This window comes from Tiliqua scincoides, chromosome 4 (genome assembly GCF_035046505.1).
Source record: "Tiliqua scincoides isolate rTilSci1 chromosome 4, rTilSci1.hap2, whole genome shotgun sequence".
NCBI lineage: Eukaryota > Metazoa > Chordata > Lepidosauria > Squamata > Scincidae > Tiliqua > Tiliqua scincoides.
Window position 1 is genome coordinate 50,005,013 of NC_089824.1, and position 27,261 is coordinate 50,032,273.

Below are 27,261 nucleotides of genomic sequence, written 5' to 3' on the forward strand. Positions count from 1 at the left end.
TCACAAGACTATGAGAGCGCCCTACTCTGATTGGCTGGCCCTAGTATATAAGGGTGCGAGAACAGACACCAAATTTGGGTTGTTGTGGTGGATGTTCTAGGTGAAGTGCTGCTGATTTGTTTTCTGACTTGAACTGCTTATCGTGATTGTGTCTTGCTGTATCCCTGACTTCTGGACTGTTTGACTTACAACTCTTCTGCCTGCTCCTTACCAATACTTGCTTCTGCACTCAACAAGCCTGTGTCTGTGTCTTTGTTTGGGACCGGTTGCTTCCTGTGCTGCCCCACTGCTCTGCCACTGAAATCCTGCCTGACAGTACCATTTGCTTCTCTTGCACACTACTTCCACTGAGAGGGAATAACTAACTCATTCTCCAACTCAGCCTTCCTTTTACCTACCCAGCAGCCTCACTCTTCACAGGGCCAGGATTCCCTTATACCCACTGCAAACATCTTCTTAAATCCCAAGTGGATTTATCCTGATATCTAGAAACCTCCCATCCCCCAAATTGACCTCCCAAACCACTATACAGGTTGAGCTTCATTATTCGTGTGGGTTCCGTTCTAAGCACTGAGGTGGATGGCAAAAAAACTCCCTATAGCAAATAAGTTTAAAAAACAGTTTCTTTGCTCTGGTGATTTAAAAACAGCCTTGCTGACCTTTGTGATGTAACAATCCATCAATCAGCCATCCTCCGTGCTTAGAAAGGTGCTTCACTCAGCCCCTCCCTTCACCAATGCAAAGAGATCACCTTTCTTTCACCTGCTCAGGGGGAAGTGAGGGGTTGCCTGGAGAGAGAAGGATTGATGGATTGTCAGCTGGCTGCCCTCTCTCTCTCTCTCTCTCTCTCTCTCTCTCTCTCTCTCTCTCTCTCTCATTAAGGTGGCTATTGTTAAATTTTTTAAACTGATTTTAAAGGGGTGTATTTTTCCCCTTCTCCAGGGATCAGTACATTCCTTCTCATTTGCAGGGGCCATTCGTGTTGAGTCAAATCTGTGTATAAAAAATCTGTGCATAACAAGGCTGGACCTGTACAATGTTAGTAGTTTCAAGGGTCATAGACACCTCCGTTAGTATCTACAGTGAGACTATAATTGAAGAGGAAATGGCAATGTCAGTGATAAAAATACTGCTTATATTTTCACAGTCCCCATTCCCTGTAAATAATTGTGCACTTCCTCAGTCCCCGGACTTTTTGTGATTCAGGAGGACATGGTGAATATTATTTGGTTTCTGTCATAACTAGAGGTGTTCAAAAATGGTATTATTTACCTTACTCAGCCCATTGTGTTCTGTAAAGATGTAAATCTATCCAACTTACCAGAAACACCGCTAGTCATAACTTTTAAAACTTTCTATATCAACACCAAAACCAAGACAATTTCCTGCCTTCTTCATACCCTCTGATTCCATAGTAGTTCTGGAAAAAGGAGTAGACTTCTGTTCATTATGGAAGTAAAAGTTCTGGAATCCTCAAAATTAGGAATTATTATGAGACTGGCATTATTTATCAATGCCCCCTTCATCACTATCCTCTTTCATTATGTCCTTTTCTAATGTGGAGGGGGGGGGGATTGAGAAATACAGTTAATGCAGTTATCTCACAGTAATGACTGTGATTTAGGGCCCAGTCCTATCCAATTTTCCAGCACTGATGCAACCATACTAGTGGGGTGTTTGCTACATCCTGTAGTGGAGAGCCAGTCACAGAGGACTCCTCAAGGTAAGGGAACATTTCTTCCCTTACCTTTGGGCTGCGTAGGGGCTGCATCGACCCTGGAAAATTGGATAGAATTGGGCCCTCAGGTCACAAGAGATCATTCACAAACTAATGTGTGTTAGTTATGCACATGCAACACATACAGTGTTCCATATTGCACTCCTTAGTTCTGCTTGTGGTATCCCATGACCAAAAGACCATTGCTTCTAGAATACAAATAAGTGCACTGTTGCTTAACTGTCAGATTAATCTCAATGAATATATACATCATTGTCTTTAAGTATCAGAGTTGTTCTTGCTAAATTTAACCTAATTGGTTAATATAATTGTAATATCCATGTAGATGGTGACTCATATGCTTTGTCATGTTTTGATAATGTTGAATGCCATATTTGTTCAACTAATCACAACAATATATTATTGAATTTCGACATCCTGCTTCATTTCTAACACATATTGATTTTGTAAATGGTACACATCCCTAAAATTAGATACCACAGTGCATTAAATTATAATTTCTCTTCTACTGTGAAATGTTTATCATTTTGATTTTAGATATACTTGTACCTAACAACACGAATAGATTAAATAGATGATTGCTTTCCAATGCAGACTAATTAGCTGACCGTGACAAAGGAATCTGGTGAATTTTCTTTGGAGGATTGAATATAAATGAAATTATATTTGTCACCAATTTAACTTGTATTATGCATCTACATTCTGTTTTTCATTTGGTTCTAATCCACACATGGGGGATATTATGATATTTTTCTGATTTTTCTTCAATAGATTTGTAATATTGCCATGTGAGATGTATTTTTTTCTCCAACCCACTTAGCAAGTACTCTGTAAAGGAACTAACAGCCCAATCCTGAGCTGCCCGGTGTGTGGGGCTGCAGCGGTGCCGAAAATGCCTGCTGCTGCATCCCGCAAGCTCCAGGCAGCCGCTGCCTCCTCCTCGGGAGAAGGGGACTTTTTCTCCGACCCACTTAGCAAGTACTCTGTAAAGGAACTAACAGCCCAATCCTGAGCTGCCCGGTGCGTGGGGCTGGAGCGGTGCCGAAAATGCCTGCTGCTGCATCCCGCAAGCTCCAGGCAGCCGCTGCCTCCTCCTCGGGAGAAGGGGACTTTTGTCCCCTTCCCCCAGGTAAACCCCCACAATGGGGCTACTCAATTCTACAACGACCCAAAAGTTGGCGTAGAATGAAGAGCTTCCATATCGGGCGATCAGCCCCACACAGAAGCTCTGGATCTGGTGGAGCAAAGCTCCACCAGTCCTGCCTCCCTCCTCCCGGCACGCCTCTTCCCCTCCCCCTCACCCCTCACCCCACCCCAGAATGCCTCCTCTTCACCTCTCCCCACACCCCTACCTTTCTCTCCAGTGCGCAGTGGTCCACATGACCACTGAGCAGCAGAGCTCTAGTGCTCCACCGGCGCTAGGGCCCACAAGCATGCCTTACAGCACTTTTGTAACAGTGCATGCTAGCAGTGAGCTGGCGCACAGAGACTAGGATCGGGCCCTAAATTCTGTGTCTGTTTTCATAATTCTCTAGAATTTTGTAGTTTTTTCAACAGTTACAACATGTGCTGCAGGACTAATAAAGAGTCACTGTTTTGCTACTGTTTAACCCCATGATTAATTGTTAGATTTTTCTTCCCAGTTGCTCTCATCTTTTGTTCCAAAAGGTTTGTGCTTAAGTGGAAGTTTTAATGCCGTAACATTATTTACAGAAGATTTCATGTCTTGCATTTACTCTCTGTGCACATGTAAACTTGGCATGTATTGTAGAGCATCTCAGCGAACATTTTTGCAATTTACTAAAAACTGTACAAGCTGTTTAATTTCTGTAATAAAAATTAAGAAATATGTACTCTTATGACCCAGTCACAGTGGAGGTAAGTTTGCACTGGTGGACGGCTGCCGGCGAAGGCATTTGAGGAGGTTGTTTTGGGGGTGTTCCGAGGTGGGGAAGGGCAGGCAGCAGGTGGACCCGTGGGCAGGGCAGGCCAGGCCCAGAAGGGGGATGGGACCAACCTCTGGCACTTAGGTCTGAACCTAACTCCCTTTACCCTTACACCACAGTCACCTCCAACCCTGCGCTGGATACAGTGCAGGCCAGCTGGCCAGCCTGTTCCAACATAGGTTAGGATTGGGTTGCATGTCTGTTCAATGACAATACAATGACACTGAAATGGCCACTGCTATATCCCACGGGACCAGGGAAGCAGTCGTAGGTCTCCCCAAGGTAAGGGAACATTTGTTCCCTTACCTCATATTGAGTCGTTGCAGCCTCTATATATCTGCTTGGCTATATACCAGCTCAATCGCTGGCTCAGAGCCAAATAGCCCTGTGTAGGGCTTTCTGGTCCAGGACGGGGAATAGGATCTGGTGTTAGCCTCTGCTGCCCTTGCTCCCCCCTCCTACCTGAACTGCCTTCCTCACTGTCCTCTGACTGCCCAGTTTTGTCCCTTCTGCCTTCCCCCTGCCCTCTCTCCACCCTGGTACACCCCTGCACTGCTTGGCAGCATACTTACTGCCAATGGCTCCCAAGGCTCCTCCGACGAGTGTGGAGACCTCGCACCCACTTGGGCTCTCCTTGCACCAGTACCTCCCTCCTTCTGGCTGCTGTGAAGTGCCTTACAGCTCCCAAGCAGAGCTCAGGAGACCGTAGCTAGCTCAGGGTGGGATTGGGCCATTGGTTGTAAGAGATGGTCTAAAATTTACAAAATCTTTTTAGAATTGGAAGATGCTAAACATAATGTTAAGTGGGGGGGGGGGGAGCTTGAATAGGACATCCACTAAGGAAGATTCATTGTAGGAATCTTCTGGAGGAAAAATCCATTATGGGGTACAAGCCATGATGTGTATGCGCAACCTCCTGATTTTAAGAATGGGTTAAGTCAGAATGCCAGATGTAGGGGAGAGCACCAGGACGAGGTCTCTTGTTATCTGGTGTGCTCCCTGGGGCATTTGGTGGGCCGCTGTGAGATACAGGAAGCTGGACTAGATGGGCCTATGGCCTGATCCAGTGGGGCTGTTCTTATGTTCTTATGTTCTTATTGTATATTGTAAGACAGAGCATAACTTTTCTCTTTACATCAATCCAAGAGAAAATGTCTTTAAATAATTGCCGTGGTGGGCGCAATAACATCTACTAGGCAATGTAAAATCGTATTTTATTATTTAGTAATAATTATTTTATTATTCATTTGGTGGCATTGTTAACATGTCGCAATATGTTGAGAAACAAATTGGAACCATACAAAAAATTATTTCCTTGTTCATTATCCTGTTCAGATTTCTTAAAAGATGGGGCAAATATAGAGTATTAAGATCTGGTCTGTAACTAATTAACGGCTGCTAAACTATTATTGACAACGAACTGTAAAAGATAGATTTCAGGTAATGTTGGGACACCAGTCAATTAACCACTCAAATATTGACAATTGTCTCATCAATTGTCTGTTTATTATTGACAATATTTGACTGTGTCAAATATTCTATGAAGTCGAGAATGCCCTTATGTAGGTGTCAGTCTACCTTTTTCATTGCATTGTGAGCCTTCTTCAGATATTCCTTCCTCATAGAAATGAATGCATAGATGGGAAGATTGGGTCAATCCCTGCTGAACCTACTCTTGATTTCCACACATTCCTGTATGAATGATCTGTGACATGGAAAAAGAGATGGTATGGGTCACACGTATGGAAATCTATGCATGTTTTGATATATGTACATAGTCTCTATATGCACAGGACTTTGAAATTCTTAGAGATCAATGGCAGAGCCAATGGATATTACCCCAGACCTCCCTTCATATGTTCATTTCTACTGAAATGAGCACCTGAAGATGACTAGTGTATCCATTGATAGCAAAGGCTGGAACGAAGTCTCCTTGGTTGGTTTTTCTCTCTCTCCCTCCCTCTCCTCTTTCCCTAGGGCTGACCCACCTCCTTCCAGCACCAAATGCTACGCTCTGCTTTTCTAACTCTTGGGATTAAAAAAAAAGAAGAAGAGTGGGATGGAGCACAATACACTCCATGTATTGTGTTGAGGAGAGTGGGCAGAGAAGGAGCAATGGAGGCAAATGGGCACACCCTCTGTCAGCTTATTACTTTGGGGTAAGCCCACTGCTGCTATGGTTACCTGTGGGAGCACAGGGAAACCACTGTGGGCAGGTGGGCCGTGGGAGGGATGATGCAGGGAGGACAGGAAGCAGAACAGGGGAGGGAAGGGTGAATCCAGGTGACAGCAACTTGCTACAGGATCCTCTCCCCATCTCCTTTCCTTTACTCGCCTTGGACTTATGCCAGCAAAATAGCTGGTTTAGCTCTAAGGAGATGCATTTGGATAAGAGAGTCCCTGAGATAAGGGAACCAAAGTTCCCTTACCTTGAGGAAGCCTCTGGGACAAATCTTTTACTGCAGGATACAGGATGCACTCCGTTGGCACATCTGTATTGGTGCTAGGAGAGTTATGATCGGGCCCTTAGATCTCTGTCTTGCCTTCAGTTCTGCTAAGTTAATGCTGTAAACACATTACCATTTTTTTGACCACATTTGCCTGGTCAATTGAGGAAGAATGTTTAGACCAGTCAGATAGGCTTCAAAGAGTGTTGAACAAAATGAATATGAATAAAAAGATAAATATTTTTATTTATAATGATAAAAAGTGTGATAAAGGACTCTAATGTGACATCTTTGATATTCGAATGTGATAAAAAGCTCCAAACCTCTTTGGAGACTCTTTGGAGACCTTTTTCTATTTTCTAGAATGTTTTGAAGGAGTGGTATAAAGACCATGTTTTTGTTATTTATGTCACTTAAAACTATTAAAATATATTGACAGGTTCTTGATGTACGGTTCTTGCTGTTAAGTTATAGGAAAGCTTAATTTAAAATGTTAAGATTGAAAACCAGCACAACCGTATGCCAATTTTTCTTTCTTACAGAGGTATGGGGGGAGTTTTCTTGACAGGGCAGATGTGACTGACTTTGACCCACTTACCTGAGATTAAATAGTGCTTTAGCAGTTGCAGTACAAACCAGTGTGCTACTGTAGCTGAAGTAGATCCGCAGAAGTTTAGCGCCCATCATACTAGTGCAAATGCATACCAGCTTTTATATGCTTAAAACCATTTGACACGAGTTGGACACGACTCAGTTGGACACGAGCCCATGTAAGCAGGCAGTGGAATGTAACTTTAAAGAACATTTTATTTATTGAGACAGCTATAAAGCCACACTTGCCAAGGAAGTGTGCTTGTTTAGCAGAGTTCAAGAGTAATCCACACCTTGATTCTCCTCCTTTCTTGTTAATTGAGGAGGGTAGAGAGATTTATGTGTTCTGTCCTGTTGGAATACAGAAGAGCAACAAGGTTGGTTTTAAGAAGGCTATTTTCTCTAACTGTAACAAACAGTCAGGTTGAAAAGACCATCTAGCAGTGTTACTCTCTCCTTGTTGAATGTTTTTGTGTATTATTTTTAAAACGTTATATAGTGAGAACTTGAACTTCATCATAAAAAAACATGTTTTATCATCATTTAATACTGCTGCTCTTCTTCAGGCATGCAAACCTGAACTAATGTTTAAAAAGACAAAAATGCTGCTTTTTCTTTCTTCTGCTAGGCTTTTAATCACTGCTAATGTAGATACAGGTTGTTGACAAAAGAGCTTTATTTAAACGAGCTATAAAATCTTTAACAACAATCCTCGGTGGAACAGATTTGACAATAAAGAAATATCTTTTTACCTAGGCACTTGGAGTCGTGGAGTAGTATTAAAAGATAAATATTAACTAGATTTTGCTTCATAATTCTGCCAATCTTGCATTGCCAAAACCTGCACAGTTGTTTTGTCATTGTTTGAGTTGTAACAATGAATGGTACTGATACGGCTTACATGGTTTACTTAGTATGCAACATCACATTGCATTATTAAATTAATATGGTACGTGTTGGATTGTCTGATATGTTTAATTATCATTTGGAAAAGAAAGAGCAGATTTAGAAAACCTACATTTTCTGCAAGGCCTTTGTCTTCACCCCTTCCTCAACTGAAATCCAGTTTAAGTATACATAACTGGATTTGCTCACATTCATTCCCAAGCACTGTTGTCTCTCCCTCCCCCCCTCCCCCCTTTTCAGTGTGTCAGCATTCTGGGGGCAAGAAGCTGCCTTTTTTCTTGCTTAGGAAACTTTGTAAATAATAATAATAATAATGTTCAGTATTAACTTAGTTTACTGAAAGGTTATAAAAATAGAAAACATGCACATGATCCAGGGAGCCATTTATGTGAACTGAACAAGAGCTGGTGTTCTCAGAGGGATTTTATAACTGTTTTCCTTTGAACAGAAGCCACCCTCCATGCTGCATGGCATTATTTTTCGAGCTCCCCCCAGACTCCACGCAGCAGGAGAGGAGCAACAGGGAGTATTGTTAACCAAACACAAATCTAACTGCCCAATCCTATGTCCCACTATTTGTGCCAATGCTGCTTCCCTGGTGGAGTACACGCACTGTATCCAGTGGGGGGGGGGAGCTGATCAGGAGGCCTGACAGGCCCCAATGGCCAGTGGGGGCCAGACTCACACCAGCTGTATATCTGGCATTTGTCCAAGGATGAAAAATGGGGGTTAGGATCTGGTATGTGCATTTGCCACCAAGATTCTCTCCCTCTGCCCTCACTGCTAACTTGCCAGGACCTACAGAGCCCCATGGAGTTGCTGCCACAAGTGCCACACCACTGTCTGTAGCAGTGGCCTGGCGGCGCACAAACACTGTTTACTTACTTACTGTGTTTGTATCCCACTTTTCTCCCTGGAGGGACCCAAAGCAACTTACAACAATAAATAAAAATACAAAGAGATAAACACAGTTAAAAACACAAAACTGTTTTAATTTAAACAGTTTAACACTAAATTAAAATTAGATTAAAAACACTTCACAATATGCAACATCTTAAAAAACAGCCACCAGACATTGAAAGAATTAAAAGAGCAACAGCAACAATTTTATAAAAGCCCCAAGCCTGTGAAAACCAGATGTTTAAAAGACTGAGAACTCAGAAGGCTTGTCTAAAAAGAAATATCTTCATGCCAGAAAGTTTCCAGGAAGGGAGCAGTTTGTAAATCAAGGGGGAAGGATTTCCATAATGTTGGTGCCACTACTGGGAAGGCCCTATTTGACTAGTTCCAGCAGCACAAGGTCTCAAAAGCACAAGGCTGCAATCTTGCACACAGTTACCTAGCAGTAAGTCTCATTAAATTCAGTAGTATTTGCTTCTGAGTAGAAACGCATAGGTTTGCACTGTTGATGGTCTTTGGACATGGTTGTGGGCCGGATCTGGTATACTGAGAAAATCTTGGGTGTAGTGGCAGCATTCCACTCCACCCCATTCCACCTTACCATTCCACCCCATTGCCTCCCATCTTCACCCCAGTCTCTGCAGCTGCTTCCCCTGGAAATCGGGGCATAGAGCCTTCTGGGGAGATTGGCAGCTGAAGTGGCTGCCTGGTGTGAGTTTCCGCACAGATTGGACAGGCAACAGGGTTGAATGGTAAAGCTTCATTGCTGCCATGCTGCACCCAAAATGATTTTCTTGGCGAACCACGGGCCATTGTTCGGAGGCTCCTGTTCTAGTGCATGGTGCATTGGGCAAGGGTAGTAGTGCATGATTCTCTGGAAACTTGTGGCCCAAAGTACTGGAATGTGACCCCTGCTTCTCATGACAACACTTGACAATGCAAAATCACTGTGGAGTTACTGACCCACCATTTCAGTTTACATTTTTGTTTATTTGAAACATACACCCGACTTTTTCCACAATTTGTAGCATGAGGTAGCTTACACTATCTTAAAAGTGTCTAAAAAAACAATATAAAACACACCAAAATGAACAATGACATTTTAACAAAAGCAAAAACAAAAACTCAGCTACATGATTTCCCCCTCCCCAGTATGGTCAAATAAATAGTTTATCATTATATTAGAATCCATAATCTACAAAGTTTGCATTAGTTAAACAGCAGCACTGCCCCATTATCACATGGAAAAAAATGGAAATTGAGGACATTCAAAAGCAATTTGTGATATGTCATATTGGTCTGCCGTTCAAACACAAAAATCCCCCTGGATGTATGCAATCCACCTTCTGAAGATAAATAGTGCTAATGAGCTAAATTTAATTCAGTATAAAATACAGTCATCTTCAACCATTTTCCATGTGACAGTTCCACTGAACAAGGAATGAAAATTGCAGACTTTAATTCTGAATTGGACTGTTGATAGGATGTTTTATATTTTTTTCCTTGTTTGATTGCCTTTTTATAATAAACATGGTTACTGGATATAAAAGCCAAATTCAAGCAAAAAAAATGTTACTATTTTAATGTATTTGGAGCATTTTGAACATGGTAAAACACTACAAAAATGCTAAATATTATTCCATATTATACCTCTTTTCATGATAGTAAATTTGTTTAGATTTTTGAACTGAGGTTCAAGGAAACTGAGTGTTTCCTTCATTGTGTTGTGTAGTATTGTGAAGAAGCCATTAATTTTGATATTGATTCTAAGTAAGTCTATGAATTTTACTAATTTATCTACCTTTAGTGTGATGGAAACAATTTGAAAACCTAACTTAAGCTGCAGTTCTATACAGATGTACCTGTGAGTAGGCCCTGTCAAACATTGTGGGGGAGGGGGAGCGTACTGTTGAATAGATGTGCATACAATTGCACTGTTGGGCATGGTGCAAAGTACTAGCCCCCGAAGAATGGTTCCTTTCTCTGATGTAAAGTCACTTTTGTTCATGCACTAGTTGTGGTATTGACCTCAACAGGCTGGAAGATTTCCAAAGAAGCATTATATCATTGTTTTAATCTGCCTGACAAGCATGCTCCAAAAGGTCATGTACTGACAATAGTGATTGACATTTTACTGAAACTATTGTGGCATGACTAAACAAAGCAGTTTTTTTTAAAAAAACAACAAACTATTTGATATAGGTTGTTTAATTTGTTGTTTTTTAAAATTACTCTTGTTTTCCTAAAATAAACAAATGTGACCAAGATTCAAAGAGATACTGTAGTATACCTGAGGACGTGGGCATGTCCAGTGGAATTTTTGACTTTTTTCCTCTTGAACATATACAAATGCGGGATAATAAAACTACTTTTGAAAGTTCCCTCTGTTTCCTATCTCATATATGTTTCAAAAGTTCACTCTTTTTCATATCTCATGAGGTGTGGGAGTGTGATGGGGAGGTTTTGTTTAAGAAATACAAGTTTGAAATCTACCTGGGCAGGTGGACCTCGTGATGCCACTCTTGCAATTGCAGCCTCATATACTTTCATATGTTTTAAATATTAGTATTACAAACACCGACTTCCTCTGTGGGTTGTTTTTGGATGTAAATATCAGGCTCTACACCTGCATGCAAAACTGCTATGTCAGATTTTAGAATTATTTTGCCAATAGTCAAATAGTCAAACATGATAGTGCCAAAACAAATTCATAAACAGTACATCTGTAACTGCTGTTAAATTACAAATGTATTTAATATTCTTTTTCAGTTTGAATTTTTTATATTTTGAAATATTTATGAGGGGAAAATCCCCCATCTGTTATCTCCTTTATATTGAAATTTTCCTGCATGCTTGTATGAGTGTGTGTGAGCAGATATATAGATATAGCAGTGTCACTTTCAGCTGCTGCCTTAACCGCAATTTTGTGCAGTTAGATGCTTTCATGTCACATGGTTATAGCTAGGTAGATTAATAGGGAGTTCTGTCTGGAAATTTCTTTCCTGTTATTGTTCTCCCTCAGCTGCTGATGGTGAAGTTAATTCTCTTTAGTTTTGTCATGCTCTGAAGCACACATTGCCAAACTATGATAAGCTTTACAAGGAAAAATGAGCCACAGTGTCCATCAAAGTCTTAAACTTGCATTTTAAACTTTAGCCTGACCTGATGTGCCATTCAAAATGCTTCAAAAGATTATTTTTTTAAGAAAGGTTCAATATGTCCCGAGGCTATCGGTTTTGAGTTAAACTGGGTGAAGTAGAAATATTTTACTCATCAGCTTTGCAGTCACAGAGTTTGCCTCAGCTAGAACAAAACTGCTGAGGCATTTAGAGAAAATTAACCCCCCATCCTGGCAGCCAGATGTGACTGGTTTCTGATGAATGCACATGAGTGGGCTGAAAAATCAAGAGACTGTGAAATTCCTGTCAGGTCCGTACAGTGCAGAATGGGCTATTGACTGCTTTCTATATTTCCCTCCATCATTCTTCTTGAACACTGCCATTAATTTCCTCTCCCACTCTGACTTATTTTTTCCCCTTTCCTCTTTTAGCTCTCTCGGCTGCAAAGCAAGATGCACAGGGTATTGCTGGAGTGCTTCAAACTGCGAGGCCTCCATAGCCAAGCTGGGCTGGCGAAGTTCCAGGCAGCCTCTCATGAGGATGTTCAGAAAATATTAGCTGTGCAGGTAGGTGATTGCAGGGAAGTAGGAAAGATCATTCTGATCTAGATTGAAAAGCAAATGATGGGTAGTGTGATGAAGCATTAAAACCATATCCCATCAGAGTTTTGTAAATTTTTAACCTCTTTAATAAACTGGAATTGCATGAAGGATGAATCCAGTAGGTTAGTACACGTGCAATCGATGGATTTTTTTCAAGAGGAACTTGCAATTTATTCTCAAAAACATTTTAAAAGATTATTATTATAAATACATTTATTTTTTACTGTTGGAACAAGTAAATGTATTCCCAGAGCTGATAAAATATTTTAGAACATGCTACAGAGCATTCCTTTCTTCACATGATATTGTTGCTGCAAATGAAACCGCAGATATTTCACGTCTGATTTCTGTAGCACAGAGTACGTGTTTAGCTAAAGACCATAGATTCATTTAGGCTCCAAATGAGAATCTGTAACAAATAGCACTTGCTTACAAGTTTAACTAAGATTATCACATGCTCACTGGATTTCGGTGTAAAATAATTCCTGTTTGATTGTTCAGGTATGTATATGTATTTATGATTGTGTAGGATGGCACAAATACCCTATTCTTATATCTCGGAAAACCGTAATATTTCTATAAAACGACAACACCTGCCCTCAGTAACATTAATTGTCATTCCCAAATGTTGTGGAAGAAATTTCAGTTTTTTTAAAAAAAATGACATCAGAGAAATTAGAAAATATTTATTCATTTAAAATACTTATACTCTGGTGGCTCCCAGGATATTCTCCTAGGAAATACCAATGTTATAGACACAGGGGCCAATCTGCTCACTAACCCCTGATAAATGGGCAAAGAGGCACCTTTTAAACTGCTGGCTTTCTTTAGCAAAAGCAAAACTGTTCCTATTTAGCATAGCATCTTTTCCTATGGCTGCTGCTGTCTGATTTGAGTTTATTTTAAGATTGTGAGCCCCTTTAAGAAAAGTAAACATTTTCTAATTTCTTTGCTATGTAACCTGCTTTGTGAACTTTTTGTTGAAAAAAAGTATAAAAATAGTAATAAATAATAATCTGATTAAACCAACTCTATTCACACATTTCAATCCAGCCATGAACATTTCATATTAACATCCAAGCAACCATACAAATAAGCAACATCAGTGTCCAAGCTATATGCAATACTCACAGCCCAATCCTATCCCCTGATATTATTATTATTATTATTATTATTATTATTATTATTATTATTATTATTATTATTATTATTATTATTATTATTAACAGTATTTATATACCGCTTTTCAACTAAAAGTTCACAAAGCAGTTTACAGAGAAAAATCAAATAACTAAATGGCTCCCTGTCCCAAAAGGGCTCACAATCTAAAAAATGCAAATGAATACCAGCAGACAGCCACTAGAACAGACAGTGCTGGGGTGAGGTGGGCCAGTTACTCTCCCCTTGCTAAAAAAGGGAGCACCCACTTGAAAAAGTGCCTCTTACCCAATTAGCAGGGGACTTACCCAGATTATGCAGTTACAACAAGAGAGCATATACTGCATACTATGGGCTAGACAGCCCTGAAGAGGTAAGTAAAAAAACATTTTTTGTTACCTCCCCATAGGTCGCCTAGGGTCCAATCCTATCCAACTTTCCAGTGCTGATGTAGCCATCCCAACAGGGCATGTGCTGCATCCTGCAGTGGAAAGGCATGGGTCTTCTCAGACCTACTCCAGCTCTTTGGCTGGTGTACATATGAGGAGATTTGGGGGTGGGGAGACTTGGGGACACTTGTGTGTGGTTACCACTGTGGTTACCCACTTCAATCTGGCCTAGTCCGTACCCCTATCCACCTCCAACCCTCCCCCAATCTTTCCCCACCACAAATTCACCTTTAGCAGTGGCTATTCTGCTGCCTGATGTTGCCTGCATGAGATTTCTGGGACTTTGTACTGCCAGCAGTGGAGCACAGAACAGCAGAGCACTTGCTGCACCAGCTGCCCATGCCTTATGGGGGCAGATTGCAAGATCCACCAGCATAAAGTCTGGATAGGATTGGGTCCTTGGTTGTGTGTAGTTTTTCTCTAATAAAAAAAAATTGCTACTTTCTCTTCATCTGAGGAGTTCCAAAGGTATGGCAACTAGTCTCTTTTTCTCTACAGAGAAAATGGCTGGATATCAAAAAATCCATCTGGGGGAAAGGATTAAGCCCCTTTTCTGGGTCTTCTACTGCAGATTGCAGTCTTTGAAGCCAAAATGTTCTTAAAAGTGCAAAGAGGGACACCAGTTGACTGAGCATCACATATTGTTTGGCCCAAATTCTTAAGAGAGAGTAAGCAAATCCATTTCCACCAAAAAAATGCTCCTTCTGGTTTCCTAAGGAAACTGGAAGTGACATTTTATGCCATATAAGGCATTCTGAGGCCCAGGGAAGTAGCTTTTTTTGGGGCCTAAATGGCCATTCTGAAGCCCACAGAGGTAGCAGTCAAATGTGCACTGCCTCTGTGTGCTTCAGAAAGCCCTCCAAATACACATCACCAAACGTGGTGTTCAGAAAAGCCCACCCCTTCCTATCATCTCACCCACCAGAACTCCGTAACAGCAGACGCTTTGGAGAGGCAGTTCCAGTTGCTGATGTGGCCCCCTCCCATGGATTTAATTATCCGCAGAAAGCCCTCCAAAGGTGATTGGAAAAGCAGTCTCCAGAGGGCTCAGATGGGGCCAAGTTTGGCTCAACGCGAGTCCGGAGACCAGTGTTGAGCCAGATCTGCGGATACACAATCTGTGGATATGGAGGCCCCACCTATAGTCTAGAATCTGGAATAGATCCAGATGAAAATATGTATGCATAGAGACACTTAAAGGACTATATGTGTTTCTGCAGGTATGAAATTAACTTCACTTAGACATACTCAATTAGTGGCATTAATTTTGTAGCTATCATTTTTGATAGCTACACAAGTGAATGTGGGTATGTGTCAACTCATGAAAAAGAGCAATAGAAGACACATTTTGGTGGCAAAATATAAAATATATAGAATTAAGATGGGCAGAATGACTATTGCTCCCTGCAATTATCCATGTGGTATACTGGCTAGAACACCAGGTTAGGAGCAGGAAGACCTGGCTTCCTTTCTTGCCATGAAGCTCACTCGGTGGCCTTGGACAAGTCACCATTTCTTAGTCTGATTGATTTCATACAGTTGTTTTGATGAGCAAAATGGTTGTGAGGCATGAAAGCTGCTCTGAGTGTGGCTTGAGGAGCTTACTTTGAGGTACACACTTGCAATAGGCTCAACTACCCAATAGGTCACGGCACACACCACAAGGAGGCATTTGAAAAAAGATGGAAGAGTAGGTGATTTACACCTATGGATTGTGCTTCTATTTAGTTCTTTCTCCCCAAAAGTCATGTTTTCTGTTGTCTGAAAAGAGACAAATGAAACATAGAGAAAGCTCAGGATAACAATGATTTGGTGATGACATGATGTAAATACCATGTAAAAAGTGAGCGATGGAAGTGTACCAATTCCAGAGTAAGCACCTAGTGTGGAAGTAAGCACCCCTCTGTGTTGTGTTCCCCAAACATGTACCGTGTTGTTTTGTTTTTGCATTGGATGTTCAAAATTGTGTTATAACTCCACCCTGGATAGGAGGAAGCAAATAATAAGTTAGCAGCTCACCTTCTGTAATTACAATAACTTAAGGGGGGGGGGCAGATTCCCCTGGCTTATTGCTTTTAAAGTTATTGCCACAGATGTCACTTGCTGTCTAATAACCCATACTGGCGTATGTGCCCAGAGTTAGTGCCCTAGGAATGTAAAATCAGAAATATGCACCTAGAAAATGGAACTAGTGTTCACCTGGCTTTTCAACAGCCCTTTCATTTATGGTTTCCACCTTATTTGTCAAGCGGTCGTCAATTTAACTGCATTTTTTCTCTCTGCTGTTCTTACACAGGTGGATTATGATGGCCCTCAAAGTGGGATTTTCTTGAAAATCTGTGCATTCCCTCTTTCATAACTCTCTCTGGGTTAAATTATTGCAATATGTACTGATTTTGCTCAGTTGTATCTTTTTGACCTACTGATTTTATTTTAGCAGTCTGGCTGCTTTACTCTCATGTTCAGACATATGGAATTAGGCAGCATAGATATTTAGTAGCATTCAGGGGACTTTGGCAGCAGTATTTTATTAGTGTGGTTATATATAGTTTACAGGTTATTGTTTAAAGTAATTGCTTGAAAAGTTGAAGATGATATTTCAGCACAATGAAAACAATTCCATTTTATATATTTTAATTCATAGATTTACTAAAATTATAAATCAGATAATGTAGTCAGTTTCTGTTAAAAGAAGTTGATGAAATCCTACATATACATTTGACAGATTTCATTGTTCAGGATTCCTTTGATTTAGGTTCCAATCCTAAACTCACCCAGCTCTGGTGCTAATCTTTAGCTTCAGCGCTGGGTGCCATAAATGTGCCATAAAGCATGTTTACACCACCCAGTAAGCAGGGAGCACTGGTGCTGAGCCTGCGCCAGTCAGGCACCAGGCCCAGCACCGACAAGAGGAGGACACACCGTCGCCGGGGGTATATGAGACCGCCAGGTGGCAGTGCAGCCTCTGGGGGGGGGTAAGGGAGAGTGGGTGGGGAGCAGGAACTGGGGTGGAAAGGGCGTGGGACAGGTGGAGCTCTGCTCTGCCAGATCCTGAAATTCCTGTTGGACTGGAAGACCAAACACGGAGTCTCTCAAGTCTGCACTGGCAAACTAGCCAGCAAACTTGAGAAGCCCCATTGCAGGGAAAGTCTCCTTTTCCCAAGGGGATTCCCAGCAGTTTCCCAGCACCCACTGAATACAGCAGTAGCTGCTTTGTCACCACTGCTCCAGCAGGTGCCGGGAAGCTCAGGATTGGGCTGCCCCTACATTGAATACTTCTGATCAGAGACCTTGACCCAAACCCTAACCAACTTTCCAGCACTGACGTAGCTGTGCCAATGGGGCATGTGCTGCATCCTGGTGTTGGACGGCAGTCACGGAGGCCTCCTCAAGGTAAGGGAATGTTTGTTCTTTACATCAGAGCTGCATTGCCTGTATTACCTTGGTGCAGGAAAGTTGGTTAGGATTGTGCCCTTTGATTATTTTAAAAGCTGCCACCAAAATCAGGAATGACTTCTATTAGGCAGGAGGTCTGGCTCAGTTGGTAGAGCTACCGCCTTGTATGCCTGAAGAGCTGATGCTGCCAATTCAAAATAACTGGAAGTATCCAGGAACTGACAACACGCTGATATACTGATGAGCTGACCCTCGGTGACAGAGAGGAGTTGCTGTCAAGTGGAGTGTGGGAGGCGAAGCGGCCAGAGAGAGTCCAGTCCGGGAAGGAATCCAGCTGGAAAGAGGAGTTCTATGAAAGATTAGAACTGTTCAATTGTAAAAATCCCTCCTGGGGTTTAGAACAGCCTGCCTATGTAAACCGCCTTGGATTAAAGTCTGAGGAGAAATCTGATGACCAAGAAAGGCAGTATATAAATACCTCCTGGATGATGATGATGATGATGATGATGATGATGATGATGATGATGATGATGATGATGCCGCCGCCGCCAGCAGAGGCAGGTTCCAGTCTCTTGGATAGATTTTTGTCTCAAATTGAGGATTTCAGAAGGTCTGGAGAGGATTCAAAATGGACTTGAGTTGGGGCTTAGGCATCCTGCATGCCGGTAGCATAATCAATATATGCTATAGAGACAGCCAAGCAGGCTATGTTTTGCACAGTGCAGATAGACGTGAGCCTTTCAGGAATGTGATTTCTACCACATAAGTCAGAATCTGTTTGCAGCCCCTGTATGCAGGGTGCTCACATGTATGCAATAACATTGGATTTATGGCTCTTTTGAACATGGGACCGTATTTCTCATAGTCCCATGTACATACAGTAGCAGCAAGTGGCTCTGAGCACCCTGTGGGATGGAGTCACCCCTCTCAGCATCCCTAGCTAGATGGATCTGTGAGTACAGCAGTAGTGACAAAGAGGACACAATTTGAACTGCGCTGAATTAAGCCTGTTTAATGGTATAAATATAGAAAATTCCACCTTCAATTACAAAAGAATCTTGGTAGCATCTGCTGTTGCTAGTATTAGACAATATGATGCAAATATAACAGTTTGATGCAATATATTACAGAGAAAACTCAATACTCTGATAGGCAGGAGCTACAAGTATTCCAAAATAGTTACCATTAAAGTAGTTTATTGCAGCTAAGGCCACCCTTGATTTCCTTGGCTATTGGTCCTGTCCCTTATTTCCATGAGTAAAGAAAAAATGTTGTTTCATTCATGTTTCATTAAATTCTTACTCCATTAAAACACCATTGTGACATTCTTGCAATGTGAATTGCAAGAGTTGGCATAAATGGAACAGCTAACTTGGTTGAATGTCTTTGATATTTCAGTATATCATCCTGGTGGTGCTCTACAAGCAAGGCATTGCTTTGTTCAACACTTTTGAAGAACTTTGTTTTGTCTTTTGAAGAACCATCCTTAAAGTTATCGCCAAGACTCCTGCAACTGTTCTGCTATGGCAGCTAGGATACTGTATCACAAGCCCTTCCCAGAATGTATCCACTTCTGGGCACCAGTCTTCTTCCCTTGTCAGACCTGCCTTGAGAGAGAGTGTTGCTTCATTCCCCATTTTGCATGGCCAATCTTTAGCCTGTCTGACAACTTCCTTTGCATGCTGCTTCCTTTCAGGGTAGAAGTAGCCTGGTCTCAGCAGCTAGACTGTTATTTCCCTAGACCACTGCACTGTTAACGTTACACTCCAGTTTCTATTTCCTTCTATTTATAGACTGAATTCTACCCTTTTAATCCTCAAGTGACCCACATCCAGCATTACTAGCTCCACCTAGGTTATTGCCAGCCCAGCATGTCAGAGACCTTATCTTTCAATCACTTTGGTTCAAAGGGGTCTCAGATGTGCCATATATGCAAAGCAATTCTTACAGTCTCTCAGGTGGGAGTCTAGAATGCCTTCAACAGATGATAAAAGGATTATTTCCTGAAATACTCAGGAGTGCATGAGTATCCATGCACCTGTATATTTGTGTGGCTACAGTGGTATTAACAAGCAGAGTTCAGAGCCAAATTAGGTTTAGGAAGTGACATAAAACTGAAACTTTTAAATGAATAGGATGTTTTGATGCATAGTAATTGGATGATGCCAGCAAAACTAACAAAACATCACTGAATCTAGTATCGTCGGGCACAGTGGAGTTCTGCGCACGGACAGATGCAACCTATGAAGATGCCAGAACTTTGTTGAGTGTTCTGCCCCTGCTCCTGACTGGACTTGCAGTCAGACTTGTGCAGACTTGTGTGCATCAAACATGAAAAGAACACCCAATCTCTCCGTTCCTTTTCAGCAGCTGCTGAAGCAGCATCATGAGGAATGTTTACTTTCATCCCTTGTAGAAGAAATAACAGACATTTAACTCAGCTTTTGATTTTAAGAACTCCGATTTTTAATTTTTATTATATTTCTTGTTTGTAGTTTTAGAAAAATTAAATAAACAAAAGTTAGTAACTTAGTTAGCCCTGCCTCATCATATGGCAAGCAGGGTTAACTTTAAAAAGTGTTGTCACTGTGGGGTTAATCTGCCTTCTGCTGACAAGCACAATACCTGTCTCCACTTGGAGAGGGTCATGTTGTGGACACCTGCATCCAATGTAAGAAGTTTTTCAGGCGAATGAAAAAGAACATAGAGCTTTGCCTCCTCAGCACTCTGGGAGACAACCCTCACTCCCATTGCTGTGATGGCAGCTCCTATAAGCCTGCCTCCTTCAGCACCACTACCAGCAGAAATCGAGATAATGTCCATAAAGGGGATGTCAGATGCTAGGGGGATGGCTATTATTATGCATCCGACATCTTCTGTAGTGGAGAGAGGTGCAAATAACGCATTCAGCTCCTTTGTGATTTCCATATTCCCTTGGATTGTTATGTAATAATCCAACCCGCCTCCTTGGAAGGTTTTGTACAAGATGTCCTTGCTTAACATCCTGGTTAGGTTCTAGGTTCAGTTAGTGACTTTAACTGAAACTGTACCGTAGGTGATTTATAAACAAGAATGTTCAGGAGCATCCAGTGCAAACCTTCCATTGCGTCTGCAGCCACTCAGGACACCAGAGCTCCAGCTGCTGTGCCTCAGGGGTCTGTGAGGCAGCAAACCTGCAGAGACAAGCAGTGGCATGCTACACCTTGCTAGCAAGGTTTTGAGCCTGCCAAACACAAGCAGCTTGACCCAGGGACAGACGGTGGAGGGAAAGGCAATGTTGAGGCAGGGCTTCATTTTGGCCTGACAGGACAGCTGGAAGTGGGTGGCCCAATGGGCTAGGATCAGATTTTCTCAGTGACATTAAAGTGAAATGACATTGAACAAAACAACGTTAAGTGAGGACTTCCTGTACTTTTGATGTACTTGAAAAGGTTTGTACAGTTTTTAGCCATGCACTCTTCCTCATATTCTTTTTAGTATCCCTTATCAGCTTACATTTATTTTGCAAAAATTTGTATACTTTTTAGTTCTCATCACTTAGGCTTTGGCCTTCCCACCTGTGGGCCTAGATGGTGCACTCTCACAATGTGCTTTAAGACACATTTGCAACAGTGCACACCAGCGGAAAACAGCATGCTGGTAAACCTGCAGCGTTATCATAGATTATGAACATAGCTACTGAACTCTTAACCATGGTTTCAAAGCAGATTATCTTATTTAAAGACACTGGTTTTAAAATTTAGACATTTAATTTAATTATCTTTTCTCAGGAGTTTAAAAAAATGAGAGGCTTCATGTGAATAACATTATACTCAGAAGATAATGCAGAGGAGCATTTTTGCCACAAACTCACTAATTTTAGCTATAATCACTAACAATGTTTTTGTTTTACAGACTAGTATGATTTGGCAAAAGAATAAAATTGCTTTTAAAGTACAAAAATAATTATGAACCACTTGAAACGTAATGTCTGTGTTTTATTTCTCATCAGAATTCATTAGTGTGTAACATCAATAATTTAGCCCATCATTTGCCAACACTGACTTGGCTCAGTAGTTCAATCATGTAACCCTGTAAACTCACTTTCCATTAAAATGAATGTTGCTGACAAAGGATAACTAAAGAGATACTTCATTTATTAGCTAAAGAGATACTTCATTTATCAACATTTTTAAATTAGGAGTTTGAGACCACAGACACTTAGCTGGATAAAATATTTGAGGGAATCTTTGCTACAGGACTCAAAAGATGTATGTGGAATCATATCATGTTATTCAAAATGACAAATGTCTTTTTATATGTGTAACATGGTTCAGAGAGTACTCTTTCAGATGCAGACAGCCACTTGCAAGCAGTCAAATGACCTACCAGGATGACAGCTTGACTGCCTTGAATAAAACAATAAGGGCACTATACCTTGATAGAATTAGGGCTGATTTCTCATAACCATGTTGCTCTGCAGGAAACTGTGATTAAATCAGCCCACAGGTAGCAAGCCTGTCATTTGAATAGACCACCTTATGTCTAGCCAGCCAACCAACCTGTGATGAGCTGATCCATACTTCACAGGTTTACAATTTGGGTACACAATGAAGCATTGAGATGACTGGCTTAGCACATGTGGAAGATTGACTTCAACCTAGCTCCACCACATGGTTGAATAAATGTTTGAATTTAATCAAACATTTCTCATAGAAAATAACTAAATGCAAATAGATTATCTTTCCATTTCTAAATAGCACTTTGAAGCATTAACCTTTAAATTAATTTCTCCCAAGGAAGACCTCCCATAACAACCATTATTAAAAGACACACAGTGCGGTCCAATCTTGTGCCGGAATAGGCAGGCCAGGAGGCTTGCACTGTATCCAGTATAAGATTGGGGCCTGAAGTGGCTCAGCCAGAGGCAAGGGGAAACCCCAGGTAAGCCACCACAGCCCCAATGGGTCTCCTCAGACTTGCACCACCTCAGGAGGTGGCATAAATCCGAGGACAGCAGAGCGGCTTGCAGCCACTCCATGCTGCTCAGATAACAAGATTGGGATCCGGCATAACAACCAGCTCCCAGGCCCACCTCCTGCTCCCTGCCCGCCATCCCCAGGACTTTTAGTCTGTTGGACTTCATGCACAAATAAACAGCATTTGCATGTTCTGAGGAATATGGTAGAGATGGGGATTATCACCTTGTGGGCTGGAAGAGGTAGCATGTACCCCTCACCACGCACTGGATTAGATTGTGGAACTGATGTGATCTGATTGGTTGCGTCTTCTCCAAATCCAGCCTTTAGCTCAGTGATTTTCAACCGTTTTTTTTGTCTCACGGCACACTGATAAGATACTAAAATTGTCAAGGCACACTATCAGTTTTTTGACAATTGACAAGGCACACCAAGCTGTTGGTGGGGAGGGGGGCTCACATCTCCCAGTGCTCTAACAATAAATGACCCTTCCCCAAACTCCCAAGGCACACCTGCAGACCATTCACAGCACACCAGTGTGCCATGGCACAGTGGTTGAAAATGGCTGCTTTAGCAGGTCAGCATTTTCAGAGCTGGCAAGCAGGAGGCTTTTACCCAAGGGTCCAAACCTTTCAAGATTAGATTAGCACTTCACATAGCACTAATATCAGAACCTACAAGGCAAAGGGGAATCAACTATTATCTCTTCCTATCCCAGTTCTTCCTGTGGCTGGGGGAGGGTGGGATGGTGTCTGTGATGAGACAGATAGTGAAGCAGGTTTATCGATGATATCATAAGGTTTCAGAGTTTGGTCATTCTGGCTTGGGAAGCAGGGCTAGACTGAGACAAACAAGAATAGTGGCTGGTGATATAATAGTCATAGACTGGATTGCCTCACCTCCTCTCTCTGTTGGAGAAGAGTTCTGATTTATGTACTGTGGGGGTCCATAAACCTTCCAAGTAATTGTTGGTATATTACCTAAATCTAACTGTTTTCAGCTGTAAAATGTGCCCTGGTCCACCCTAAGGAGACAGTTAACCTGTTTTACCCTAGTACACATAGCCTATTGTCTGAACTGTATCAAAAGTTCTTTCTGCTGGTTTTAGTAATATTTAGCTTTTGAATTCTGTACATCATAGCAATCCAATGTGTAAGTTGGAAAAGTAACAATTTTTTTGAGTAATAAATAAATTAAAAGATCAAATGGCTTTTCAAGTTTACCACTGTGTCAAACCCCCAATTTACCCTAGCTCGCTATTGTTCGTAGGCAGAAGATGATGCTAATTTAGTTTGTAACATGCTAGACTCTGTCTTGGGTTAGCAGTCTCCTTTATCTATGTGCAATGATAGTGATGCACATTGTGATGTTAGACTTTAGAAATTATTCAAAATACTTTTTTGTGCCATCAGTTGCTCCTATTCTGCAATCCCCATGACCTGCATGACCAAAGGATTGGTTGTAAACACGTTCACTAAACTGCCAGATAAACGTTCTTCAGACTGGCTCAAAGCAAGGAATGCATGTCTTCCAAACAGTCTAGACAGCTGACTATGATCAAGCTCACACAAGGGAAAGTCATAAGCCGCTTTGAGCATTTGCTCTGGCATAGGAAAGGTGGGATAAAAATCTATGAAATAAATAATAAATAAGGGGGTTGTTCCAGCCAGGAAATGGAGAAGGGAATTCAGGAAAAGTTTGAAGGGTCTCTATAAGCCCAAATCTTATCAAACTCAGTTCCTTGTCTGAAAGTATATTTTATATTACTGTATTGTTTTCCTTCTTTGAAAATGATTTTATGTTGCTTCAGCCTGCTGTTTTCTGGACTACACATGCAAATGCCTTGAACTTTATTGGTCTTTTTGCCTCCATTACCTCCCTTTTCAATTCTCCTTGGTTTTGAGATGCTTTTCGTTGTTTTTCAATGTAATAAAGTGGTGTCTTTGTGTAAGGCTTTCCATTTGTGCTATTTATACATTGGATACATCTAGTTCTTGAAAATGTTGAGCAGGAGCAAAGTTAAATCCTTGCTAGAACTCAATTTGCTGCCCCTTCCAAGTTTGTCATTAATCTGTTTAGCACTACCCTCTAGGTCTACCCATTCACAGCCCAATCCTATCCACACTTTCCTGGGAGTAAGCCCCACTAACTCTAATGGGGCTTACTTCTGAATAGACATGCATAGGATTAGGTTGTCAGTCAGTTATGTGCCCGCATTATATTAGTACTATGCAAGGCCAGAGTTTGCCTTCCTTGTGAGATAGGGCTGCCTCCTGTCTAGTCTCTGATGAAATAGACATAAAAATGTGGAATTTCTTCATAACCAAAAGAAATTTCTATACCCTTTCACCTCTGTGTATTTTAAGAATCTTTTAATTGTTAGTGCAAGAAGCAAATTATGTGTAAACACCCACATAAACCTACTTATTGTGAACACTTCATTAAATAGAGTTATTCTTTATTGCCTCTAAGCACAGTGTCATACTCGTAACCATATTAGCTGGAGGTGTGGTTTCACCAGATTATCCAAACCAGCAATCTGCTGCAGCACATTAGTGCACTGCAAATGGTCTGCATGTGTTTGGGGGAGGGTCATTTATTAGTAGGACAATTAGGGAATGTGAGCTCCCAGTCAGCAGTGCAGCATGTATTGTCAATTGTCAAAAAACAGATGATGTGTCATGAGATGAAAGGTTGAAAATCACTGATCTAAGCATTTAGCACTATCATTAAGGTGGTGGTGATCATAAAAATCCACCACAAGCCTAAGAGACCTTGAGTTGAGTGAGACTGTGGATGGAGTTGGCAATATTACCACTTCAGAAAGGGCTTCACTAACTACTTTTTATAAACAATAAATTTTCATTTTTAAAAAACAATATAATTCTTTAAATGGACGCTGTTGTGTTACAAATTAAAAAGCCTATTTAAAAAAAAAATAAATGGGATGCACCCTTTCTGGCTATTGCCCTCATTTTAAGTACTCCACATTTTCCACTAAATCATTACCAAAAAGAATAGAGGTTTGAAATAATTTGCCTCTAACTGTTCTAAAGCTATTTCAGATATCACCATTTGCTTTAAGTGCATGCAAATAGATCATTTTGTGATTTGTCCTGGTAATGAACTAGCCATGCATGAAGTTTTTACTTAGAATTCTAAGTGCATCTTCTATAGTTTTGCTAACTGAAACCAGTTAAATTTTTGATTAGAAACTTTAGAAGGTCAAAAGATAGTTCTACATTGGCTTATCCCAAATCCTTCCTGCTGCAAATATCCAAAAATGGAAGTGGACCTCTTTCGTCAGACACAGGGCTGGTTAGCACATCTATGCTCATCAAGTGATGACTACAATATCAAACAACTAAACGCATTAGTTATAAATTGTATTTACAATTTATTTTCTATTGTTATATTGTATTTTCTATTTTTTATTCTATTGTGTGTGTGTGTGTGTGTGTGTGTGTGTGTGTGTGTGTGTATAGTCAATAGTCAATAAAACCTTTATTAGGCATAAACATTTTATATATATATATATATATATATATATATATATATATATATATATATATATATATATATATATATATATATATATATATAAAAATTTAATCTAGCTGCCTCAGACTTCTGCTTTAGTAGAGGAAAGGCGGGGTAGAAATATTTTAAATTAATTAAAATTAATTAATTAAATAAATTAATGAGCCTTCACATATCTAACACCAAGGACAGAACTTTGACATCACCCAGCGTTAAATCAAATACATTTCAGTGGTCTTGGTTCACACATTCAGCAGCCATTAAATAAGTGATCAGAAATTAATAGTTTAATTCTAGCCCTGCCACCATCGCTGATGCAGCCATGCCAAAAAGGTGTGTGCTGCATTCTACTGGGGGGGGGGGGTGACCTGAGTGGGAGTGAAGTAAAAATCATTTCTATTTACTCCCATATAACTCCTGGAGCCACCTATGGTCTCCTTGGATACATGCCACCTACCACTCCTCTGCCAAATCACCAGCACTTGCAAGCGAAGGCCACTTCAGGATGATGGCCTTGTTGTGTTCATTAGAATGTTACTTCTGCCAGCATCCTCGCGCTTTCTCTGGCAGCTTGGATTGGGCTGTATGTATGCATATGGAAATCAGCCTCAAAAATAAGGTCTGTTGATTCAGACATAATAAATCAAGATAAAGCTAAAACAAGAATCATACTTTGTTGATGTTTTGTATTTTACCATATTTGTAAAAATTAGACTGAAGTTCTATCAGGCATTGCATCTAATGCCCATTCCCATCTTCCATCTGCATCCAGTGCTCACTCCCATCTGACAGGTTTCCAAGAAAGTGATCTTATGAGCTATCCTAACGACCAAAATGCAGTTCTGTTTTATACAGTGGAATATGGTTGCAAGGGTACAGCTTGTAAAGTGATCCAATTCCTGTGCTGAAAAATAGGGGCTAGCTCTCCACTCCCTCCTGTCCAAATGAAGCAGGTTCACCTGCTACTGTCAGTACACCCATCCAGCAAGTTCCCAGCATTCAGGCACTACGTTCTTCTTCAAACCGTCTCCTTGGAACTGTTTTGAGTGTTGGTAGCAGCCAGAATTATTCCAGAACAGTGTTTTTCAAACTATTTCTCCTGATGTACCACTTCTCACATTGTACTTATTTTAAGTACCATCAGTACCTGGAGCAGTGATGTCACTTCTAGGTTCACAAAGCTCAGAGCAGTCACTTTTTCGCTCTGAGAAGATGTCAATGCTCATGAGATCAGGGTACAGCAACTTAGCAAAGCTCAGAGCGATCACTTCTCCAGTGGTACGCTTATCCAGTGGTACTCAAGGGGCCTCAGCACCAGCAGTCACTTCTTGGATCTGAGATGCAATTGCTGCGCTCCGCTCTCATGAGATCTTAGACTGTCATGGCACAGTGACTCCTTCTCAGTGCCAAGAAGTGACTGTTGGTACCCAAATCTCTTGCATACCACTGGACAACACCTCAAGTACCACTGGTGGTACATGTACCACTAGTTGAAAAACACTGCCCTAGGA

At 41.1% G+C, this 27,261-nt stretch overlaps 1 protein-coding gene across 1 annotated transcript in view; it reads left to right on the forward strand.

Moving 5' to 3' along the window:
- Nucleotides 1–27,261, forward strand: part of CCDC178 (coiled-coil domain containing 178) — a 153,079-nt gene that overhangs the window by 124,136 nt on the left and 1,682 nt on the right. The window contains exon 18 of the mRNA XM_066624422.1: nt 12,079–12,213. Coding sequence (XP_066480519.1) covers nt 12,079–12,213 — 135 coding nt within the window. The remainder of the gene's footprint in view (nt 1–12,078; nt 12,214–27,261) is intronic.